This window comes from Egretta garzetta, unplaced genomic scaffold (assembly GCF_000687185.1).
Source record: "Egretta garzetta isolate BGI_Z169 unplaced genomic scaffold, ASM68718v1 scaffold151, whole genome shotgun sequence".
Lineage (NCBI taxonomy): Eukaryota > Metazoa > Chordata > Aves > Pelecaniformes > Ardeidae > Egretta > Egretta garzetta.
The window spans coordinates 3767700-3788515 of NW_009258615.1; the positions used below are offsets into that span (position 1 = coordinate 3767700).

General features: G+C 37.5%; 1 protein-coding gene across 1 annotated transcript in view; it reads left to right on the top strand.

The window, feature by feature from the left end:
* Positions 1-20816, top strand: part of SLIT2 (slit guidance ligand 2) — a 256837-nt gene that overhangs the window by 235237 nt on the left and 784 nt on the right. The window contains exons 32-37 of the mRNA XM_035903458.1: positions 1267-1404; positions 1496-1736; positions 2074-2204; positions 10424-10578; positions 15509-15797; positions 20106-20317. Coding sequence (XP_035759351.1) covers positions 1267-1404; positions 1496-1736; positions 2074-2204; positions 10424-10578; positions 15509-15797; positions 20106-20317 — 1166 coding nt within the window. The remainder of the gene's footprint in view (positions 1-1266; positions 1405-1495; positions 1737-2073; positions 2205-10423; positions 10579-15508; positions 15798-20105; positions 20318-20816) is intronic.

Consider the following 20816-nt stretch of genomic DNA (forward strand, 5'->3'; position numbering starts at 1 on the left):
GTGGTGAGGGACTGGAGCAGGTTGCCCCTAGAAGCTGTGGATGCCCCATGCCTGGAAGTGTTCAAGGCCAGGTTGGATGGGGCTTTAAGGAACCTGGCCTGGTGGAAGGTGTCCCTGCCCATGGCAGGGGGGTTGGAACTGGGTGATCTTTAAGGTCCCTTCCAACCCAAACCATTCTGTGATTCTATGATGAATCTTCCATGTTACTTCCTGAGATTTTACATCAGAAAACAGCACAAGCAGTAACTTCAGGCATGTATCTCAGTCAGCTTTTTAATAGTGTGTTCTGTATTCTTTTTTCACTTTCCTTATTCATACATGTTGAATAAAAATTGAGACATTTGATTGAAGTATTTAATTTAAAGTTACATAGCTATTTAAAATCACTCTTGGCACGTCAGAGCAAATTTTAGATCCTAAACCAAGAAGGGAATCACAAGATCTAATGAAAACAGTTACATGCATCTTAATGTAAAAAAAATAAAATCAGGTGGATCTGTAATCCTTTCCATTCATCTTTCACAGAGTTCTGGGCATTCACTCAGTCTAATGTATGAGAATTCCTTGAAGAAATGCCACTAGCATTAACAACAGGAGTTGCGTGTAGGAAAGAAAAGAAAAAAAGAAAAAAAAAAAAAAACCAAACCAAAATGCAACATTACATGCTGTCTTGAGGATATGCTGTTTCTTGTTTGGTGGGGGCTCAGGGAGGGCAAAGGATGTGTTTTGAGACTTCTGTTAGTTCACTAACCATGGAGCTATTAATAGTAAATGAGGCTGGTGGAACTTCAGGGGGAGAAATTTATGCATAAACTGTATAAATGGAGCATTGGTCCATTCATAGCTGTTCAGTTGTCACAGAAAATATCCGTCACTGTAATACAAGCCTTCGATTGGATTATTTGTCTTGGTTTCAGCAACTAAGTATATTGCTTATTTTTAGTGTTCGCAGCCACTTACAACATCCTGTAACATTCTGCATTACTCATAAATTCCAAGAACAATTGTCAAAATGATTCATGAGGGCTCTCTAGATTTAAACCACAATTCTTCAATATAATGGCAGATGACTAACATGTATAACTAGCAAACCTGTATTCATTACGTATGTAGATCCCCCATATAACATGATTAAGCTACATAGTCTTTACACAGAAAGTAACAGTAATGCATTTTTTTTCTTGAGTTTTAAACAATTCAGTAGTTCCTTAACTTTGTCATAAGCACGCTGTACAGTTAAAAGCCACTTGCTTTCCTGTTTCACAGATGTGATTGCACACCTGGGTATGTAGGTGAGCATTGTGATATTGATTTTGATGACTGCCAGGACAACAAATGTAAAAATGGAGCGCAGTGTACTGATGCAGTTAATGGATATACATGTATTTGCCCAGAGGGATACAGGTGAGAAAGATTTGAAGACAGTACAAATGTGTATCTTTTGTCTAAGTTGCTTTTTTTTCGGAAATACTAATTTTTTTCTGTTTGTATTTAGTGGCTTGTTTTGTGAGTTTTCACCACCAATGGTTCTACCTCGCACCAGCCCTTGTGATAATTATGAGTGTCAAAATGGAGCCCAGTGTATCATAAAAGAGAGTGAACCAATCTGTCAGTGTTTATCAGGCTACCAGGGTGAGAAATGTGAAAAGCTGATCAGTATAAACTTTGTCAACAAAGAATCCTATCTACAAATCCCTTCAGCTAAGATACGTCCCCAAACCAATATCACTCTGCAGGTAAGATTGCTTGTGTGGCACATTCTGATCTGGAAAAGAGTGTAAATGACTTTTCATGTTGTGGAAAATAAGCCCAAGTTGTTACCGGCTCACTTACAGAGCTTTTCATAGCTTGAGCTAAAAATCTAGAAGAGTCACTGGAATGACTCTATATTCATACTGAAGTAGATGGGCTTATCGATAGGAAGAGAAATAATTTTGTCAGGTTGTCCCTTGAAGGAAGAATTTTGTGGTGAAGTAATAGACTATGGTAGTAAATACAGAGATTCACTTAACACAGCATTTTGATTTACTATTTATTTTTAGTTCTTTCTAAGTCTTTCTTTCTTTTAACTAGATTGCCACAGATGAAGACAGTGGGATCCTGCTCTACAAAGGCGATAAAGATCATATAGCGGTGGAGCTGTACCGGGGTAGAGTGAGGGTCAGTTATGACACAGGATCTTATCCAGCCTCTGCTATTTACAGGTGAACCCAGATGAAGCAAATTTCTAACTGAAACAAAACATGTATTAATTCCTTATACCATAGTCACATTTCTTAATAGATGGTTGAAGTAAATATATGCAAATGAATGTGTTGACAGACATTTAAAACCTATTGCCAGAAGACATGATTTGCCTTGGAAAATAACTCTATGGCAGATATGTCAGAAAGTTAATATATATTTGATCCATTAAAACTGAGTAAGAGTTAGCTTTCAGCAGAATATTTATACATTTGTGTAAAGCTCACGTGTGGAAGTGGCGTTTTTTCCATGAACTTACTGCCAAATAATTTCCTAGTATGCAGGGTAAAGTGCAGAACTATACTGCATAAGCAGAAATGAGATGGAAGTTTCTCTTCTCTTCTGTGTTAGGCCATCATATAATGTGGGACTTTTCCCTGGCAAGTGAAGAGAAGGCTAAAAACTTGATTCTGAAAAAAGGCACTATCCTTGAAAAAGAAATGGTTTTTACTTCTAAAGTCATTAAGAGACAGAATCCACATCTGCCTCTGGAGCACTATTTTTCAGGGTTTTTTAAAGTCAAGTTTTTCTGTTTCTCTGACAAATTACCACCTGAATTTCCGGGGGGGGGGAGGCGTGTTTATGTAATTTCTCAAGGATTTGCAGACAGACATTGCAAGCATGACCAAAAGACAACAGGCATCACTTCTTAGCCTTGATTGCCCTATTGTTGCTACATTGCTGCTACAAATACATTCAGAAGTAAAAGGGGAAGTGTTAAATGAGTTTCCCTTGAATCTTTTTTGCTGTATTTACATCTTTTGTGTTGTAGAATTAAATCTAGTGTATATTTACTTGCTGGAGTTCATAGCAGCTGACATTGTTCTGCATTCCATTGGGGACATGTCATTGAAAATAAATGATTTTTAGAAATGATTGCACTCAAACAGCAATATAAAATCAAAAGCTTAAGTTTATATAGCAGGGAAACAATGCTAAACTTTGTTAGGTAGTAACAGAAGGGAACTGTGGTTTTAGTAGATTACTAAAAGCATTCCACAGACAAAAAAACATTCCTATAAAATACAACATAAAGTTGTTTAGTAAAAACATAGCTTTTTACAATAAGCTTCTTAAGCTTGCTTTTATTTTCTGATGCAGTATGTATTTCGTAAGGTTTTTTCACAATTCCGTGAAATGGCTTAACATGTGGAAATAGTATATGTACTTTAATTGTATAAATTCTCATATATTAAAAATAGGATTTGACTTTACAGGAGACTGAAGTATTTAGCACAAATTTAAAACTGCATGAAACATTCACTTTTCTCAATGATTACAATTCTAAATAAGATTATTTTTCCATCTGGGATAGTGCTAAAAAAGAAGTTTAGATTGTTCTGTCAGGAGCTTAATTATTTTGTTGATTTTTATTTTGACAGGTACAGCTGTCTGAGAATAGGAAGCAATAGGAATCGGGGTCATATTTAATTTCAAATTATTCTCACTCCCATTTATTTAATCTGTCGAGAATACTTCTTCCCATTCAAAACATATATTTTCTTCTCATTAATTTAATGCTTTCTCCAGTACTACTGGAATGTAATAGATACTGGTAATTCACACTTGTCCATTTTAGATTTCTGGAAAAAAAATGGAAAACAATACTCACACAGGTAAAATTAAAAGCCATAAATATAGAAAGGATTAATAACAAAGTAATCAATTAACAAACAGTCCCAATTAGGGTAGTGTAACAGAACACTTAGAAGCATCTCCCCTACATAGTTCATCAGCTGTTTTGAATTATGTGACAAGTGGAGAATGCAGGCACAGTGAAGAAAGGGATGAGAAATGTAGTGAAGTGTTACAGGGTGACATGGTTGTTCAGTGAAGCAGATACACACTTTATCATTATTACTACTACTATTATTACTATTATTATTATTATCATCATCAACAACCTCCTTTTCATTTCAAATAAGCATGATGGTGAGTGTCTAGGAGATTTTTGAAAATTGTCATGTAATGGTACTGAGATCAACTGTAATGAAGTCTTTTGCCCTTGAGGGAGCTGCATATGTTGGAAGCCATGTATACATTTCCACATTTGTATATATGTTTCCATCACTGTACAAATTACATATTATTTAATTTCTGTTTCAGGTTCTAGAAAGGAGTAATTTGCAGCACAGGATCTTTTACACATTATACTCTAATCCCTTCATCCTTTCCAACCTACTCCTATTTTTCTAACTCTTGTTTCCAGCCATCCCTGTTTCCAGTTCTTACTTCTTTATCTTCCTAAGATCTTTGTGACATTTTCTGCCCTTTTTCAGCTCTTTACCTTCTTTTCACCCATTCATTGCATGTTGTTTTCCTGTACCTTTGTTCCCTATTAAAGCTGTGTCCTGTCATGTTTCCTGTCCTTTCAGTCTCTCCCTTTAGTTTCTTTCCCCCCTTTCCTCCCTTCATTTTTTTCTAAGCCAGCTAGATCCGATTATCTTTGCTCAAAAACTGCTCACAGACCTAATCTACAGTAACCTACTGATTCACTTTTCCGTTTCTCTATTTCATCCTTCTCTGTCTCCTCCCTGATTCAATTTCCAGTCCTATTTTCCTTACAGTCTACTACCATCCATTATTCGGATCCTTGCCCAGTCCTACCTCTTTCTCCTTTTTCTCTGTAGGCCCTATTTTTGCTTCTTCTGAATGAGAACTACAGTTTTTTCCTCTGTCCACGTAACCTTGATCTAGCTAAGGCAATACCTTCTCTTTGACTGGGTTGGCAGGCCCAGATCCAGCAAGTACTACTGCAGTCCAAAAGTACAGCTGGAGGGAAGGTGCTTCTCATTTGTGTGTTGAAATACAGCAAGCATGGACAAAGAATTTGGGGTTCTAGCCCTCCCATTTCTGCAGACTTCCATGTTTTCATGATTTTAACACCTTCCCTCAGTGGATTTTCAGAAGGATGACAAATGGATAGACATGGTGCCTGCCCACTCCCAAATCTCATGACAGCTGGCTTAATAGAAGCATAAGAGATGGGAGTGTGTCACTTTCAGTTTGGGAAACTATCTGGTCTGTTTAGAAAAAAAAAAAAATCAGTTTCAGGCACAAGTCAGTAAAGAAAATTTTAGAAAAACAGTTGAAGTTTACCCAAATTATAAATAGTTCAAATAATATTGTGAAATAGTGTCATGGGTTAACCCTGGTAGGCAGCTGAGCGCCACACAGCTGCTCACTCACCTCCCCTTCTACCCTCAGTGGAACAGGGGAAGAGAAAAGAGTAAAAGTCAAAAAAATCATGGGTTGAGATGAAAATAGTTTAATAACCAGAGGAAAAGTAGGGGAAGAAAGAAAGAAAAAAAACAAAACAAGTGCTGCAATTGCAATCACTCACTGTCTCCGATGGGTAGACCAATGATTAGCCAGTTCCCAAGCAGAAGATGGCTAACCTACCTAACTCCCTCCCCTCCTCCATTTTACTGCTGAGCATGACATTATATGGTATGGAATATCTCTTTGGTTAGTTTGGGTCATCTGCCTGGTTGTGTCCCCTCCTAACCTCATACGCACCCTTAATCTATTCACCGGGGCAGCAGAGTGAGAAACAGAGAAGGCCTTGACACTGTGTAAACATTCAGCAATAGCTAAAATAGTGCGTTATCAGCATTGTTTTGGTTACAAATCTAAAACACAGCACCATGTCAGCTATTATGAAGAATGTTAACTTCATCCATCCAGACCCAGTACAAATAAGTGATGAATTATAAAAGAAAACAAGTTAATGTATTATGTTTTATTAGAGAGATATGAATAAAACAAAAGAGCATTTTAACTTACAATGTTCAAGAACAATGAGGTTTAAGAACGATTTGGTAACAGGGTAAATAGTTTGCAAACTAAGATGAGAAGTTGCTAACAGTGAGGAGGACAGAAAGGAAATTTAAAAACTGAGAAGTTTATCAGAAGACTTCATTAAGGAAGTGAAGACTCATGGATAGTATAGGAAAAAGAATACGACAAGTTGTAGTCCACTGAACAATTATGAGATGCCTGAAACAGAGGCCAAAATAAAAAAAAAAGTCAGTAGAGAGTTCAAATAGAAGTTTTATAATATAAATGGCAGTCAAGAAATGGTATGTTGAAAAGGAGTCAAACGGAAGCTACAGAGGTGCCTGCAGTAGCAACAAAACAAAGTTACAAACAGATGATTGAATCATGATAAATATGGAGAATCAAAAATAACAGCAGTTTAGCTGTGTAGAGTGAATGAGAACTGATTTACTGATGGGAACTGACTGCAGAAAGAGCCATCATCCCACAAGCACTCATCAGTCAATCTGAGTAATGAGATGATGCCAGTGCCAACAGCAATAAAGAAAATTAATTCATTGGAGATGGTTATTTGGTAAAAGTTGATCCACTTGGATTTTGTTCTGTCTGGACGTCTATTTTTAAATGTTAAATGTTTTTACACAAAAAAACCCAACCCCTTTTCATTCTGTAAACTAGTTTTCATCATATATTTATTGGGAAATATGGGAATATTTCTTCCCAAATCATTATTCTTCTACAGAGTTCCAGAAGCTTTAAATCAGTTTTTCTTACAGCTTTTCATTAGGATCTATGCATTCAGCTCTCATTTCTCCAATGGGAAATGGGCTAGGAGTAATGTAAGTGCATTGGCAGGAAATATTGCACGGATATGCCTTGTGTTTATTCCCCTTTAATTTAAACCACCCTTACCTAGGAAGGCTCCTCTTTCTGCAGTAAATTTTTACCAGTAAAACAGTTTAAACTAGAAGCTTTTAATAATCACTCTTAACAGAGATATGTTCCCTTTACACATGTTTTATAGATCCCTGGAATGACCTCTTGCTATAAAAAGGCATCTTCTGTATTGCTCTCATCCTTTTAAATAACTATTGTGTGAAAGGTTAGCAAGTTGTAAAATAACACAAGTTTCCCTGGAACAAGTACATTATATTAGAGTTTCTTGCTTACTTAAGTCAAGAAGTCATCACAGAATCATAGAATGCTTTGGGTTGGAAGGGACCCCTAGAGGTCATCTAGTCCAACCCCCCTGCAGTGAGCAGGGACACTGCTAACTAGATCAGATTGCTCAGAGCCCCGTCCAACCTGGCCTTGAATGTTTCCAGGGATGGGGCCTCCACCACCTCTCTGGGCAACCTGTTCCAGTGTTTCACTACCCTCATTGTAAAGAATTTCTTCCTTATATCCAGCCTAAACCTACCCTGGTTTAGTTTAAAACCATTACCCCTTGTCCTGACACAGCTGTTCGTACTGAAAAGATTTTCCCCATCTTTCCTATAGGCCCCCTTTAGGTACTGAAAGGCCGCAATCAGGTCTCCCCACAGCCTTCTCTCTTCTCCAGGCTGAACAAGCCCAGCTCTCTCAGCCTGTCCTCATAGGAGAGGTGCTCCAGCCCTCAGATAATTTTTGTGGCCCTCCTCTGGATCCACTCCAACAGTTCCATGTCCTTCTTGTACTGAAGGCTCCAGAGATCATATGCATTTTAATTTCTTAGCACAACGTTTTTCCCAGATTCATTGAAATGTGTTAAATAAATTAATCCTGGTACTTGTCTTATCACTTGATCACAGCAAACAAACCTCTTAATATTTTGAATAGACCTTACTCTTTAGGAATGATGAACCCTGACCTTTTCCTTCCCCCCAGGGAACCTTGCAGTAGCCCTTCTGCCCACTCCGAAAAAGTTTTTATTCCATCAGTGTCTGCTCTGTTGTGTGTTTGCACTTTCACATAGAGCTGAGTTTATGTAAAACATGCATGCTACCATGGAGGTCTTTTATCCATATTGAGTTGAGCCCATCCACATAGTTAGAATTCTGTCATGGTTTAACCCCAGCCAGCAACTCAGCCCCACACAGCCACTGGTGGGATGGGCGAGAGAATAGGAAGAGTAAAAGTGAGAAAATTTGTGGGCTGAGATAAAGACAGCTTAATGGGCAAAGCAAAAGCCACACACTGAAGCAAAGCAAACCAAGGAATTCATTCACTACTTCCCATTGGCAGGGGGGCGGGGGCCCACGGAGATCACAGCAGGGCTCCATCACATGTAACAGTGACTTGGGAAGACAAACACCATCACTCCCAACATCCCCCCTCTTCCTTCTTCCCCCAGCTTTATATGCTGAGCACAATGTCATATGGTGTGGGATATCCCCTTGGTCAGTTGGGGTCAGCTGTCCCAGCTGTGCCCCGTCCCAGCTTCTTGTGCCCCCCCAGCCTCCTCATTGATGGGGTGGGGTGAGGAGCAGCAAAGGCCTTGAGTCTCTGTAACCCCTGCTCAGCAGTAACTGGCACATCCCTGTGCTATCAACGCTGTTTCCAGCACAAATCCAAAACATAGCCCCGTACTAGCTACTATGAGGAAAACTAACTATCCCAGCCAAAACCAGCACAAGTTGGTAATAAATAGCTAAGAAGCTATTTAATGTGTCACAGCTGTAAAGGACCACGTGAGTGCTTCTGATCTGTAGGTTAATTAAAACATTCTAAGGATGTTATAAGGTAATTTGCTTGATTTTTGCCTTGAGATTTAGGAAGGTAATCCCTTTCAGCTATGCTGCTTTGCTAATGAGAAGAGCTTACTGACTATATGACTATATTCAGTCTATCTCAGGCTATCATACAACTGGTTAATTCAGATCACTTTTTTCAAAGGCTTAAGCTCACTTACTGGATGGTGCCCTGAAGCAAATAAAGGGTCTCATGGGAATGGTTGTAATGTCTGGTCTCTGGACCATTGTCTTAACTTCCATGCAGCCATACACTCAGCTTAATTCTCTAGTGGAAAATGGGCTAGAAGTAATGTAAGTACAATGATATATTCAGCCCCAGCATTAAGTAATAATATTCTTCCTTCTCTGATGTACTCAAACTGTGTTCAAGTGCAGAGCAGTTACCCTGCACTTAAACATTTGCTGTGCAGACATTGAGGCTGGTAAGCACAGGCAGCCATTTCTTGTACTTAGTAACATGTGTAGGCTTGTCCTTACACAGCATAAGCACCGTGCTTGAAACAAGCCTTTTCTGTGTGACACCCTTTGCGCATTCTCCTAGTAAGCACAAGGAAATGGTACATACAGGCAAGGAAAAAAAAAAGAATACAGTATTCCGTGTACTAGCAAGAAGGTGAACACACAGCAAGAACCATGCCTAATAAAGATAACAAATTACTTCATTGCATCAGTGGAGCTGTCTGGACCAATGATGTGATTTTGTCTGGCAGGACTAAGGTAAGATGCAGGTCCATATTCCATGAAACAGTAGGTTTATGAATCGCTGGAGTCAAGTCAGGCCTCCAGACTTGCAAAATGGGTAAACCCAACACTACGCAACATGTAGGATACACATGCATGTACACACACGCAATTATTTTCTTGATAACATTAGAATCATAGAGTGGTTTAGGTTGGAAGGGACCTTTAATGATCATCTAGTTCCACCCCCCTCGCATGGGCAGGGACACCTTCCACTAGATTAGGTTACACAAAGCCCCATCCAACCTGACCTTGAACATTTGAAATGATGGGGAATCTACTTCTCTGGCAACCTGTCCAGTGTTTCACCACTCATATTAAAGAATTTACGTTGTCTTCTTTTACTTTATAGATTCTATCTAATCTAAATCTCCCCTCTTTTAGTTACCTCTTGTCCTGTCGCTACATGCCCTGGTAAAAGTGCCTCTCCAGCTTTCTTGTAGGCTCCCTTCAGGTACTGAAAGGCTGCTCTAAGGTTCCCCCAGGGCCTTTTCTTCTCCAGGCTGAACAACCCCAACTCTCTCAGCCTGTCCTCATAGGAGAGGTGCTCCAGCCCTCGGATCATTTTTTTTAGAACTCCAAACCTTTTTTTTGTGTTCAGCTTCCTGCCTAGTAAATGTATTTCAACTGATGTTTAGAATATCATCTATATTTACACAGTTCATTACTTGATGAGGACAGCAATAATTTTGAATTAAAAGGTGCAATTAATTTACAATATGTATTATTAATAGTGTTATTGATGGGGTATTATATTGTATTAGCTCTTAAGCTTACATGCATGTCCTTGCTTAAAATCTAGCTTTTTGAAGACTGCATTCCTGGAGAAGTTCTGTTATGAAGCTGTATTAACTATTAAAGGGAAAGAAGATCAAAACCTATTCTAACCAGACCATCAACTGCTAATATTAATGTTTATTTTGCAGTGTGGAAACTATTAATGATGGCAATTTCCACATTGTGGAGCTGCTAGCTATGGATCAGATTCTGTCTTTATCTATTGATGGAGGAAGCCCCAAGATAATTACCAATTTGTCCAAGCAATCCACTCTGAATTTTGATTCCCCGCTGTATGTAGGAGGTAAGAGTATCTTACTGCTTCTTACTAACAGTATCATAGCTAATTTACTCTGGTAACATGTTAATAAACAGAGAGTAAGAGACTCATTGAGGTAACACCATAAGATAAAGCTTCAGCAGTTAATCTCAATAGTTTCAATTTTAAAAAATGGTATGTCCTCAAACTGCACCTGTTGCTTTCTTATCAGTACAGGTATTTGATGTCCACTGTAAAATTCTGTAATTTTCTACTGTTATGTAGCTTTTTATTATACCGAAGAAGTGTGTTTAGCATTGTTTAGCTACCTGGAGATGCAGTAATGCCTATTCAGAAAGTGTAGAATGGTAGGATTCTGTTTCGATCCTTCAATCATTTTACATTTCTATTTCACTGTACATGTAACTGCAGGAAACGATAGCAAAGTATAAAGCCATGAAGTATAATTTCTGTCTGGACATCTTATTGCTTAAGGCTGATAGGAGTTATGACATTAGGTAAGAAGGGAACCAACTGGACAGTTGCCTCACAGTATGTGGCAGGGTTTGGGTTTTCTTGTTTTGAGAAGAAAGGATTGTTCCAGTAAAACTGGTAGTAGGTGATTGTGGAGTTAAACTGTTTGAATCACTTGTGATCATTTGCTGCATGTTACTCTGTAGAACTATGGATTCAAGCCCATTTTTTTAACCAGCAGTTTCTATTGAATTTCTGATGGGCCTGCATAACCTAAGTAAGAGTCAGAAACTTCAGCCACAACTTTGTGCCTTCTTACTGGTCTTGGTAGGAAGTCGAAGTTCTTAGTGATCAGCAATTCAGCATGGATTTTCAATACTGCTCATCTTCTACCAGTTTTCCTCTTCTACTTAGTTTAACCTTATACTCTTACAGGAGACACGTAAGGAGTCTCCTTCTGATCTGTTCTTTCTGTAAAAAGAATGCCTACTTTCTTATTTTGATTTGTGTCTGAGAGTAAGTTTTCAGACTTGAGCGTCTTGCCTCCCTACAAAAGATTATGCTACCAGTAGCACATTTGTGAGATGTCTATTGTCCGTAGCAAAGGTGCTATTTATCCTCTTTCTAAATATACAGAAAAGCTCAGGGTAGCTGCTTAATCTCTAATGGGAAAGAAAAACAGGAAGCTGCTTTGATGCAGATCAAGAATAGTCGATTTCTCCTGTTAAACCAGTATAACAAGTGCCTCAGTGACAAGTGATTGAGGGCTAAGTTGACTTTTGTCTCTGAAAATCCCCATTCTTCCCTTGAAACACTTCAGCTTTTCTGTCAAATATTTTCAGATTTTATCATTGCCTCCTTCCATCTAAGATGGGAAGAAGTACAAGACAGAATTTAACATTACTCATCACTCCCCACACCAGCATAAAAAAGAATTAAAATTATCAAATGTATGTGCTGCCTTTAAAATTGCTTCATATCATGAATTTTCAAAGGAAGATTGCCTTCTGGAAGCACATCTGCATTTTTTCATGTGTATCACTTCTCCAGTGTTGTTTACATAGTGTCCTATGCCACATTTATTGGAAGGAGAGATGGTCCTACATTCTAATAAGACACTGTGTTCTTGCTTACTTGTATTGTTAACATGGGTTTGTTATTTAATGACTGCTAAGGCCAATTTTACTTCTTGAAAACTGATCTTAGTACAGAATGATCCCCCTGTCTGTTATGGGCACCTTTTAATGACATGAGTCTAGACTGCCAACTATAAATATTTATTCTGTGCAGTGCTAACACTTACTTGTTGATTTGTGACATGTGGTTCTCCTCCTTGCTTCTTCACCTTGCAGATCTGTGTCTCATTTACAAGAATCATATTAATCTGCATCATCATTTTGAAGTATCAGAAGAAATAATTTTTGGAGAAGTAATCATTTCCTTCAGTAGTTTGATTCCTAAGAGCAGGAGTCTTTTTCATCCTAGTGCATAGAGAGGCCCTGTGTTACTTCTATTTCTATTCTTCACATTCACACAGACAATTATTTCCATTGTCATAGAAAATGCTGGTCCAAACCAAAATGAAAACCACGTTATTACAAAATAAAATGAAAAACAGTAGGTTGATATTCAGCTCCTAAACTTTTCTGTTCTTTATCTATGTTTATCTATTTATGATCTTTAAAATTCTTGAGACAGTTAATTTTCACTCTTGTATTTTTATATTACCCATCTTTTTTAGATTAATTCATTTTTTTCTGATCCAACTGTATCTAGAATTTTTAGAGAATTCGATCACACATTTCCATCAGTTAAGAACTCAAATTCTCACTAGGATTTTATGCAGTATTTTTATCTTTGCCAAAGTCTTAGTTTGACACCTATATCATCATGTAGCTTACACTTACTCTTATCACCTTCCTGTTAAAATGGCATTTCTGGTAAGCATCACCTCAGCTGGCAGGATGAAATTCAGACTTGACAGCAAGCCCTTGTATGGTTTTCTTGCTCTCTCTTTCTCTCTCTCTTTCCCCTCCCTTCTTCCCCCCCCCCCCCCAAATTTTTTTACCTTTTCCCTACTCTGTGGCTCTCTTGTGTGGTCAGAATACACACGCTACATATTTTTCAGTCTTTCTATAACAGATTTCAGTAAATCGTATTTAAAGTCCCTGGCTTTTTGTAAGAAGTCTTAAGGGACAATCTGTTTCGTCTCAAAAACTCTTCAAAGGGGTCACAGACTTCACTGATAGTTCATATTCTTCTCCCAGAAATTAGAGCATATTTTACTAGTTGAGAGTGGCACCTCATTTCATGGAAGTCCCTATTTCTGAGACAGGTAGGGCATCATCTGCTTTTCATTTGTGCCTGTTCCTGTTCCAACAGCTTCTGAATGACATACTCATTTTGACACCGTTATTGTATGACTGTTATTTAATAGGGGTCTTACTATTTGTCTCCTTGAGCAGTAATTTGGTGATTTACCTGTAGTCAGGTTCAGTGACCAAAAGCTTAAAGGGGGACAGGAACTACTTTCTTTCTTTTCAGAAAATAGGGCTGAAATGTTTGTCTGCATCATTTCGATGGCAGTTCTTTCCTAACTGATAAAGAACCTTTATCTGAAAATTATCTAAGAAATATTGCTAAAGAATATGAGCAGCTTTTGCACACACTTTGGCCTTCTAACACTTGGTAACTTGCTAGAAGGAGCAAAAAGTGTATAGGCTAGAAGCTTGTGTAGATGCTTGCATTGTGTTTCCAAACGTCTTCCATATTGGAAATCATAGACAAAAATTTCTCTGAATCACATGTGATATACCTCCTATTATCTGGTGTGATACATGCTTATAAGGTTCCCAGAAATCATATCTAAATTCCCTGACACAAGTATAACACCTAGTTTAGCATTGCATTGGTATACTTCATTTTATGCAGCTTTTACTTTTATAATGCATAAATTCAGTGCATCTGTTCTATTAGATACCTCAGACCATATGCCCAAACATTTGCAGAGTGTTGCTTTCAAAGGAGACATCAGGGTGAAGAGGTCTTGATGACTCTGCTTTGTCCCTGGATTTTGAGAATATGGCAAATAGTTTTGAGGAAATGGAAACTAATGACTGTTTGCAGTCTGAGTCCTCTAATAGTCCCAAGCCTATTTTACTTAACTGATAAGATCAAAAAATATTAGGGTCTTCAGCAGTATGGATGCAATATTGTTCATTTCTGTAATCACTGAAGCTTAGCACAAATGAAATTGCAATATCCTCTAAATGAAAGGTGGGTCTACTTCATTAGGTTGCGTAGCACTTCTGCATTACTCTTAGTTGTTCAGATAACTATACAAAACCATTAGAAATATCAGTTTACATGGCTAAGGAGCAACTATGCAGAACATTACCTCTTTCTGTGGTTGTTATCTTACTAAATACCAGAATGAAAATTGTTAATTTTGCCTATGAATAAACCTGTGCAGCTAATAAGCATATTTATTTTCAGGTAAACAGATCCTTTTCTAATGCTCAGTACACTTTGATTTCCTTTACTTATTAGTCTCAAGAGGTGTTTAGGCATTTATGTATTAATTATTTGAATGCAATATTTTAAGGACTAACTAATATAGGCCAATATGTGGGCAATAAAAAAGAAAAAAAATGCAGAGAGTAGGAATAGAAGAAACTTCATTTTTACAAGGAAACAATGTTTAATAGTAATGTTCCGTAACTGCTCACGACAGGATAACTGCATCACATATACCTCCTGCTCCCATTACACCTGTAACAATTATGGACTACAGTGGAGGAATTATTCTGAAAATAGTCAACATCAGGGGCATTTGCACTACCTAGAAATACCTACGCACAAGTACTTTGATGTTATCATTGACTATCTTTGTTTAAAACTGTAATGGCAAACTGAATGGCTTTGTTATTAATCTGTTTTTAAGACATGCTGAACAAAAATATTTCTGAAAGTAATGGAACCTCCTCCTGTTGAGCTTTTCTTTCCAAGAGTTTTCACTAGCAAAATTTCACATTTAAATGTGTATGCCACCTCCAAATTGATAAGCTGATGCTACTAAATTCTTCTAGATTTAGGTATCTTAGCAGCTTACAAAAAAACATGTATCAACTGCTAAATTTCAACAACTTTTGGTTTTCCAAGATTCAGAAACTATGTACTATCCTGGTCTTAATTGCACTAGATCAAAAGCAGGCATGCATCTGAACCTTTTCACAGTTGTGAGCATCCTGTATGAAGGCCTATATATATATATCTTTAGTTGGTCCTAGGGACTTACAGGTCTGGAGTTGGCTTATGTGCATGCTTGACAACCTGGACAATTTCCAAATACTAGATCATTGCTCATGGTTGTAGGCTGAATATCTAATAATAATTAATTAGGAAGAAATATTTCTTTAGAAATGTTTAAAAAATAGGGAAAATGGTATAGAAAATTGTACCAAAGATTACCGTTGACTATTTGCTATTACTAATTTCCTAGGCATGCCTGTGAAAAATAACATAGCAGCTTTACGCCAATCTCCAGGACAGAATGGCACCAGCTTCCATGGTTGCATCCGTAATCTGTATATCAACAGCGAGCTCCAGGACTTCAGAAACGTGCCACTGCAAGTGGGAATTCTGCCAGGTTGCGAGCCTTGTCATAAGAAAGTTTGTGTGCATGGAACATGCCATGCTACCAGCCAGTCAGGCTTTTCCTGTGAGTGTGAAGGAGGATGGACTGGACCCCTCTGTGATCAACAAACTAATGACCCGTGTCTTGGAAATAAGTATGTCCTTCCTCAAGACAGAACAGTAGTATAATATGCCTATAAGTCTCCTGTTATGTATATTTTTTTCATAGAAGTTCACACTTTTTTCAGCAAGAAACAAAATATCCTGGGCACGTAAAAGTGAAAACAGCATCCAGGTTATAATATATTCTTTCCATAAACTTAATGAGGAAATGTCCCCTGTTTAGGGGAGCAGATATACACATCTTACTGAAGTTCTGCCTAAAGCCTGGGATATGCTCTTGGGTATTTCTGTATGGGCTACTTCTGTAACAAGATACACTGATACAAATGCTGGTATGACATTTGGTACAAAAATTACCTAAAGAAGTTGCAAATGGAAAAAAAATATGTTTGCTTATTTATAATTGTATAGAATTATAAATTATTATTGCTATTATTATTATCTAATGTGTTTAAAAAACTTGATAGAATAGCCATATCTAATATTTTTATATTTTCACAGTACCCCAGGCTTTAGCAGGAAAACAGATTTCTACCTTTCTGGTAAACTTCTGTTTAAGTCCGTGTGTTCTAAATCTTTTTGCTGATTTGACTGGAACATTTTAGGTTGGGCATTTTATATATGCTTATAGAGAGGGTCATGTATATAATATGTGTAGAGAGACAGCAAAAGATAAGTATATATGTATATATGAGAGTATTGATATCTGTGCATATTCATCTTTTACATTTACTATAGAGACAGATTCAGGTTTTTTGGCTCATGGTCTCCCAGCACAAGAAGATCAGAAACTTCAGAAGTTCAAAGTTCTTCATGGTTTTATTGGTCCTGGGCAACAAGATGTCATTCTGTTTGCCATTACCGCTGTTTTTACTACAGTTTGGCAAACTTTTGGCTGCTCCTTTTTCTGAGCTCCGGCCTATATAACTTTTGAGGACCAGTGACCTGAATTTGCTAAGAGATTCTAAGATGATTTCCAACTCCCATATAAAGTGACTTTTAAGTGATTTTTTCACATAGCGCGTGTGGAGGATCTGAACCTTTAAGCTTTACACACCAGTTAGCATGCTTTTCAATGCCATTAGCATTGTTTACATTGGTTATGGACTCTTTCAGTACTCCTAAGTTTTGAACTCTTCCCAAAGCCACAGAAGTGAGGTTTTGAGTAATATCATTATAGCACTTCATTGTTATGGGTCTTTTTCTTACCTTGCCCTCTTTCACAGTAACTTAAGAGATAAAGGAAGTCACAGCAGGTTAAAAAATACAAATGCGATGTCCATCACATCCATTTTATACTTTAGGAGTCAAAAATAATGTGGAACTGTAACCATCAAATTCTATAAGAAAACCCAAAGAATTTCTCTGAAGAGTCCTTGAAAAATTGGATTCTGTATAGGTTCTTATAACTATACACATCAACGCCCAAACAGAGTGCTTTTTACAGTAAATTACAAAGCTTGGCAAGTATCAAATACAGGCAGTATCAAGGACAGACTGAGCACAACATTAGTATTTTGTTAGCTCTTGAAAGTATTGATTTTGTTTCAGCTGTACACAGTGCTGTGAGCTTTTCGGAAAGAAAGCCAAACCAAAATTGTTTATTTGGAGTGAAGGAGAGTTCTGTTTTTCTTTAGTTCCTGGGGAATTTATTCTGTATTTCTTGATTCATCTCTAAATCCTGTCTATTGGATAGATGCATTTTGTCCATCTAATACAGTATAGCATTCTACTTTCTCTGAGAAACAGACTTGTCACTGTCTCTGTTTTGAAAATGTAGGGGACCTTTTAGAGATCCCTGCACACCATGAAAAGGCTTAAGGTTTAGGTTTATTTTACCTAAATCTAGGTGCTTGAGTTAGGAATACAGTGACCAAAGCTTGTTCTCTAGTCAGTAAAGGAATAAACACATTTCTAAAAGGAATAAACACATTTCTAAAAGGAATAAACACATTTCTAAAAGGAATAAACACATTTCTAAAGAGTAAATTAGACCTCAAGTGGTCTAATCACCCTCTGGATAAGCTCATTTCTCTCCAATGTGGGGAGCTTATGGTAATTATACATCTAACTTGGGTGCCTGACATAGGTACCTAAAATTAGATAAGATGAAACTGTGCCCAAGAGTTTGCACTTAGCTTGATGTTCCTTTCAGTACAGTCTGAAGATGAAAATTAGGGCTTCAAAGAACAGGTGGAAGCAAAAGTATAAGAGTTGGCATTAGCTAAGATTTAATCATCTTCTAAGTCAAGCAGATCTTTACCAAAGATCCTGACGCAGATTGCTTTGATATCTAAAACCACCTGTATAGAATATGAGGTGATGTCAGTGTCACCTGAGTCACTTCATACATCAGATGTCCTAAAACTGGTTGTTTTGCAAGTGGTGAACAGATCAAATGCTAAACATAATGAAAACTAAACAAAATCTATCTGCCTTGTGGTACAGTCTAAGCCTTCAATTTTGAGTTGGTTAATCTAACAATCTTGGAATATCAGACTTCAACCACAGTAACAATTTGGAATTTTTTAGGGAACATAGTTGCTTCAAAAGTACAGACTCTTGCATAATAGGGAAGTTGGAGGTGCTTAAGCTATTAATTAAGTTTTATATTTGCAGTTTTTAATCCTGGATAAAACTGGATAAGTGAATGTAGGCTATGTGTTGTGCCTTCCATTTAAATATCCAGTGATGAGAATGACTTCCCATACTCTTTTTCCACCAAGGTACATCATGCCTAAGGCACTTGCACAGAATTAAGGGTACAGGTGGAGAATTGTAATGCAGCTTTCGCTGACGAGTGGAACTTGCTGATATTTGTAAACTGAAACAGTTTTAAAATAGTTAATGCAAGCGTGTCAAAGTTAGTGTTGTGCATTTTTTTTAATTTTGCCAAATTTCTTACTGTCCTGAAGGAGTAGAGTGCAAAGCAAAAAGTTTCCAGAAATACATATTGTTATCTACAAAACTTCAAAATGAGATGTTGTTCTTAACAGAACTCTTCTTTTACTATAAAATGCAATTTTGTATGATTTTTTTGCCATCTTCAAATTTTAATAAAGGATTTTATTTTAGATTGAATGGGATTTTTTTTTATCTAAGGTTTTAATTTATTTATTCATTTATTCATTTATTTATTTATTTATTTAAGTGGCTGACACAACCTACTAAGAGGTTGTGGGCTCAAGGATCTTGCAATACAGAAAGGAAAAACATTACAGAGGAGAAACATTAGGGAGGGTGACTGTGACCTTGAACGTCAGGTTTGCATCCCTCCCTACAGAGAAATCTTCACTGTGGTCACAGTATGTAGGTAGGAAACTTGTGTAGCAAGACAACAGTTAAAGAAAATAACTACTTCTAGGAAGAAAGTTATTGACCCTGTGCCACCAAATAAACAAAGGGCAGTGATTTTATTCCAAGTCATTGCTGATGTTTTCAGAAGATGAATTCTCCTAATTTTCAGCTAACACCTAGGAACAGGTAATTAAACATCCTCCTTTGGGAAACACTACCTCTCTCTCCAGAGAAGTAAGACCAGATCTGTGTTCCCATACTGTACATCAGATGCAGCAGTTAACCACAGCTTTTTTTGTTTAACCACAAGATTTGAGCCTGCCACAAATTTTTACCAAAGCTCAACCCAGAGCGTGGCTAGTTTAATCACTTGGGTGAGACTTGATAATGTGCAGTCTCATCTGGTGTGAGTGTCTGCATGCGTACTAGGTGAGTGCTGGTGGCTTTTGGTGAAGAGCTGCCTCATACATTAAACGACCACGCTGCTAGCAGGTGGCAATGCAGACTAATGTATGTGATGGGAGAGCACGTGTTCAGCTTTGAAACTGCCATTTATGGGTCAGAACGTTTTCAGTTAGGAAGTGTCTGATCTGGTTTTGTGCTGGGAGCCCTGTACTTCATGAGTGACAATATGGGGTTTTTTTAAATTATACAAGAACCAGAATTTCAGGTGAGTATCCTTTTTCTCTACTTAATTCTAGTGGATTATATTTGGGCTCGATTTTGCTGTGTTCTTCTCAAAAGCATGCTGAAAACTTAGGTAGCCAGGAAATGTTGGTTTTAATAACTGTGGCCTGTGAAAGTCTTCCATAACACATCTACAGTGGCTGTTTTCTGGTGAGACAGAGTTCTGCACTGCAGCTTGGTTTGTGTAAACCTGCATACCAATTATAAACCACTTCACTGCATCTCACTGAAAAAGTCCATTACAAACAAAAGCAATTTCTTCTGAGTACAGTCCAAAGTATTTGTAGTTAATGTTGCTTAGCCTGAACTTTGATGAATAATTTATTTTTATTCTCTTGGGCTTGTTTCCCCTGTAGATGTGTGCATGGTACCTGCTTGCCGATCAATGCGTTTTCATACAGTTGTAAATGCCTGCAGGGACATGGGGGAGTCCTCTGTGATGAAGAGGAAATGCTGTTTAACCCCTGCCAATCCATCAGGTGTAAACATGGCAAATGCAGGCTTTCAGGACTTGGGAAACCATATTGCGAATGCAGCAGCGGATACACGGGGGACAGCTGTGATAAAGGTAAAAAAAAAAAAAAATTAAAAATCATGTTGGTTTTTTTGGTCTTAGAAAAGAGATTTTTTTATTAAAACATGAACAGCCAAAAACATTACCAACTTTTTTTTCCCCACAATACACACATTTGTTGCTTTTTTTTTTACCATAAGAATTTATCTCAATGAGAGAAAAATCAAACTTTTCCCATGAATTTGTTTACATTTTGAGGATTTTTTTCATCAAATGTTTTGCTGTGAAAACATTTCTCTTTTTCACCTTTATTCAGAAACACATTTTTACTATATTTAACTATTACCTTTTACCTGCTGTATCTTTCTGTATTTATTGTTTCTCTGCCTTCTGCAACTGAGAAGCCAAATCCAATGATTCTGCTCCTAGTTTTATCACAAACTCTACTTTTGACCTCTCAGCTTCAACTGATTTATCACAGCGAATTATGCAGGTGAGATGGATGAAAACAGGATGACTGTTCCCCCTACCTTTTTCTTTTTCCTTTGTCTAT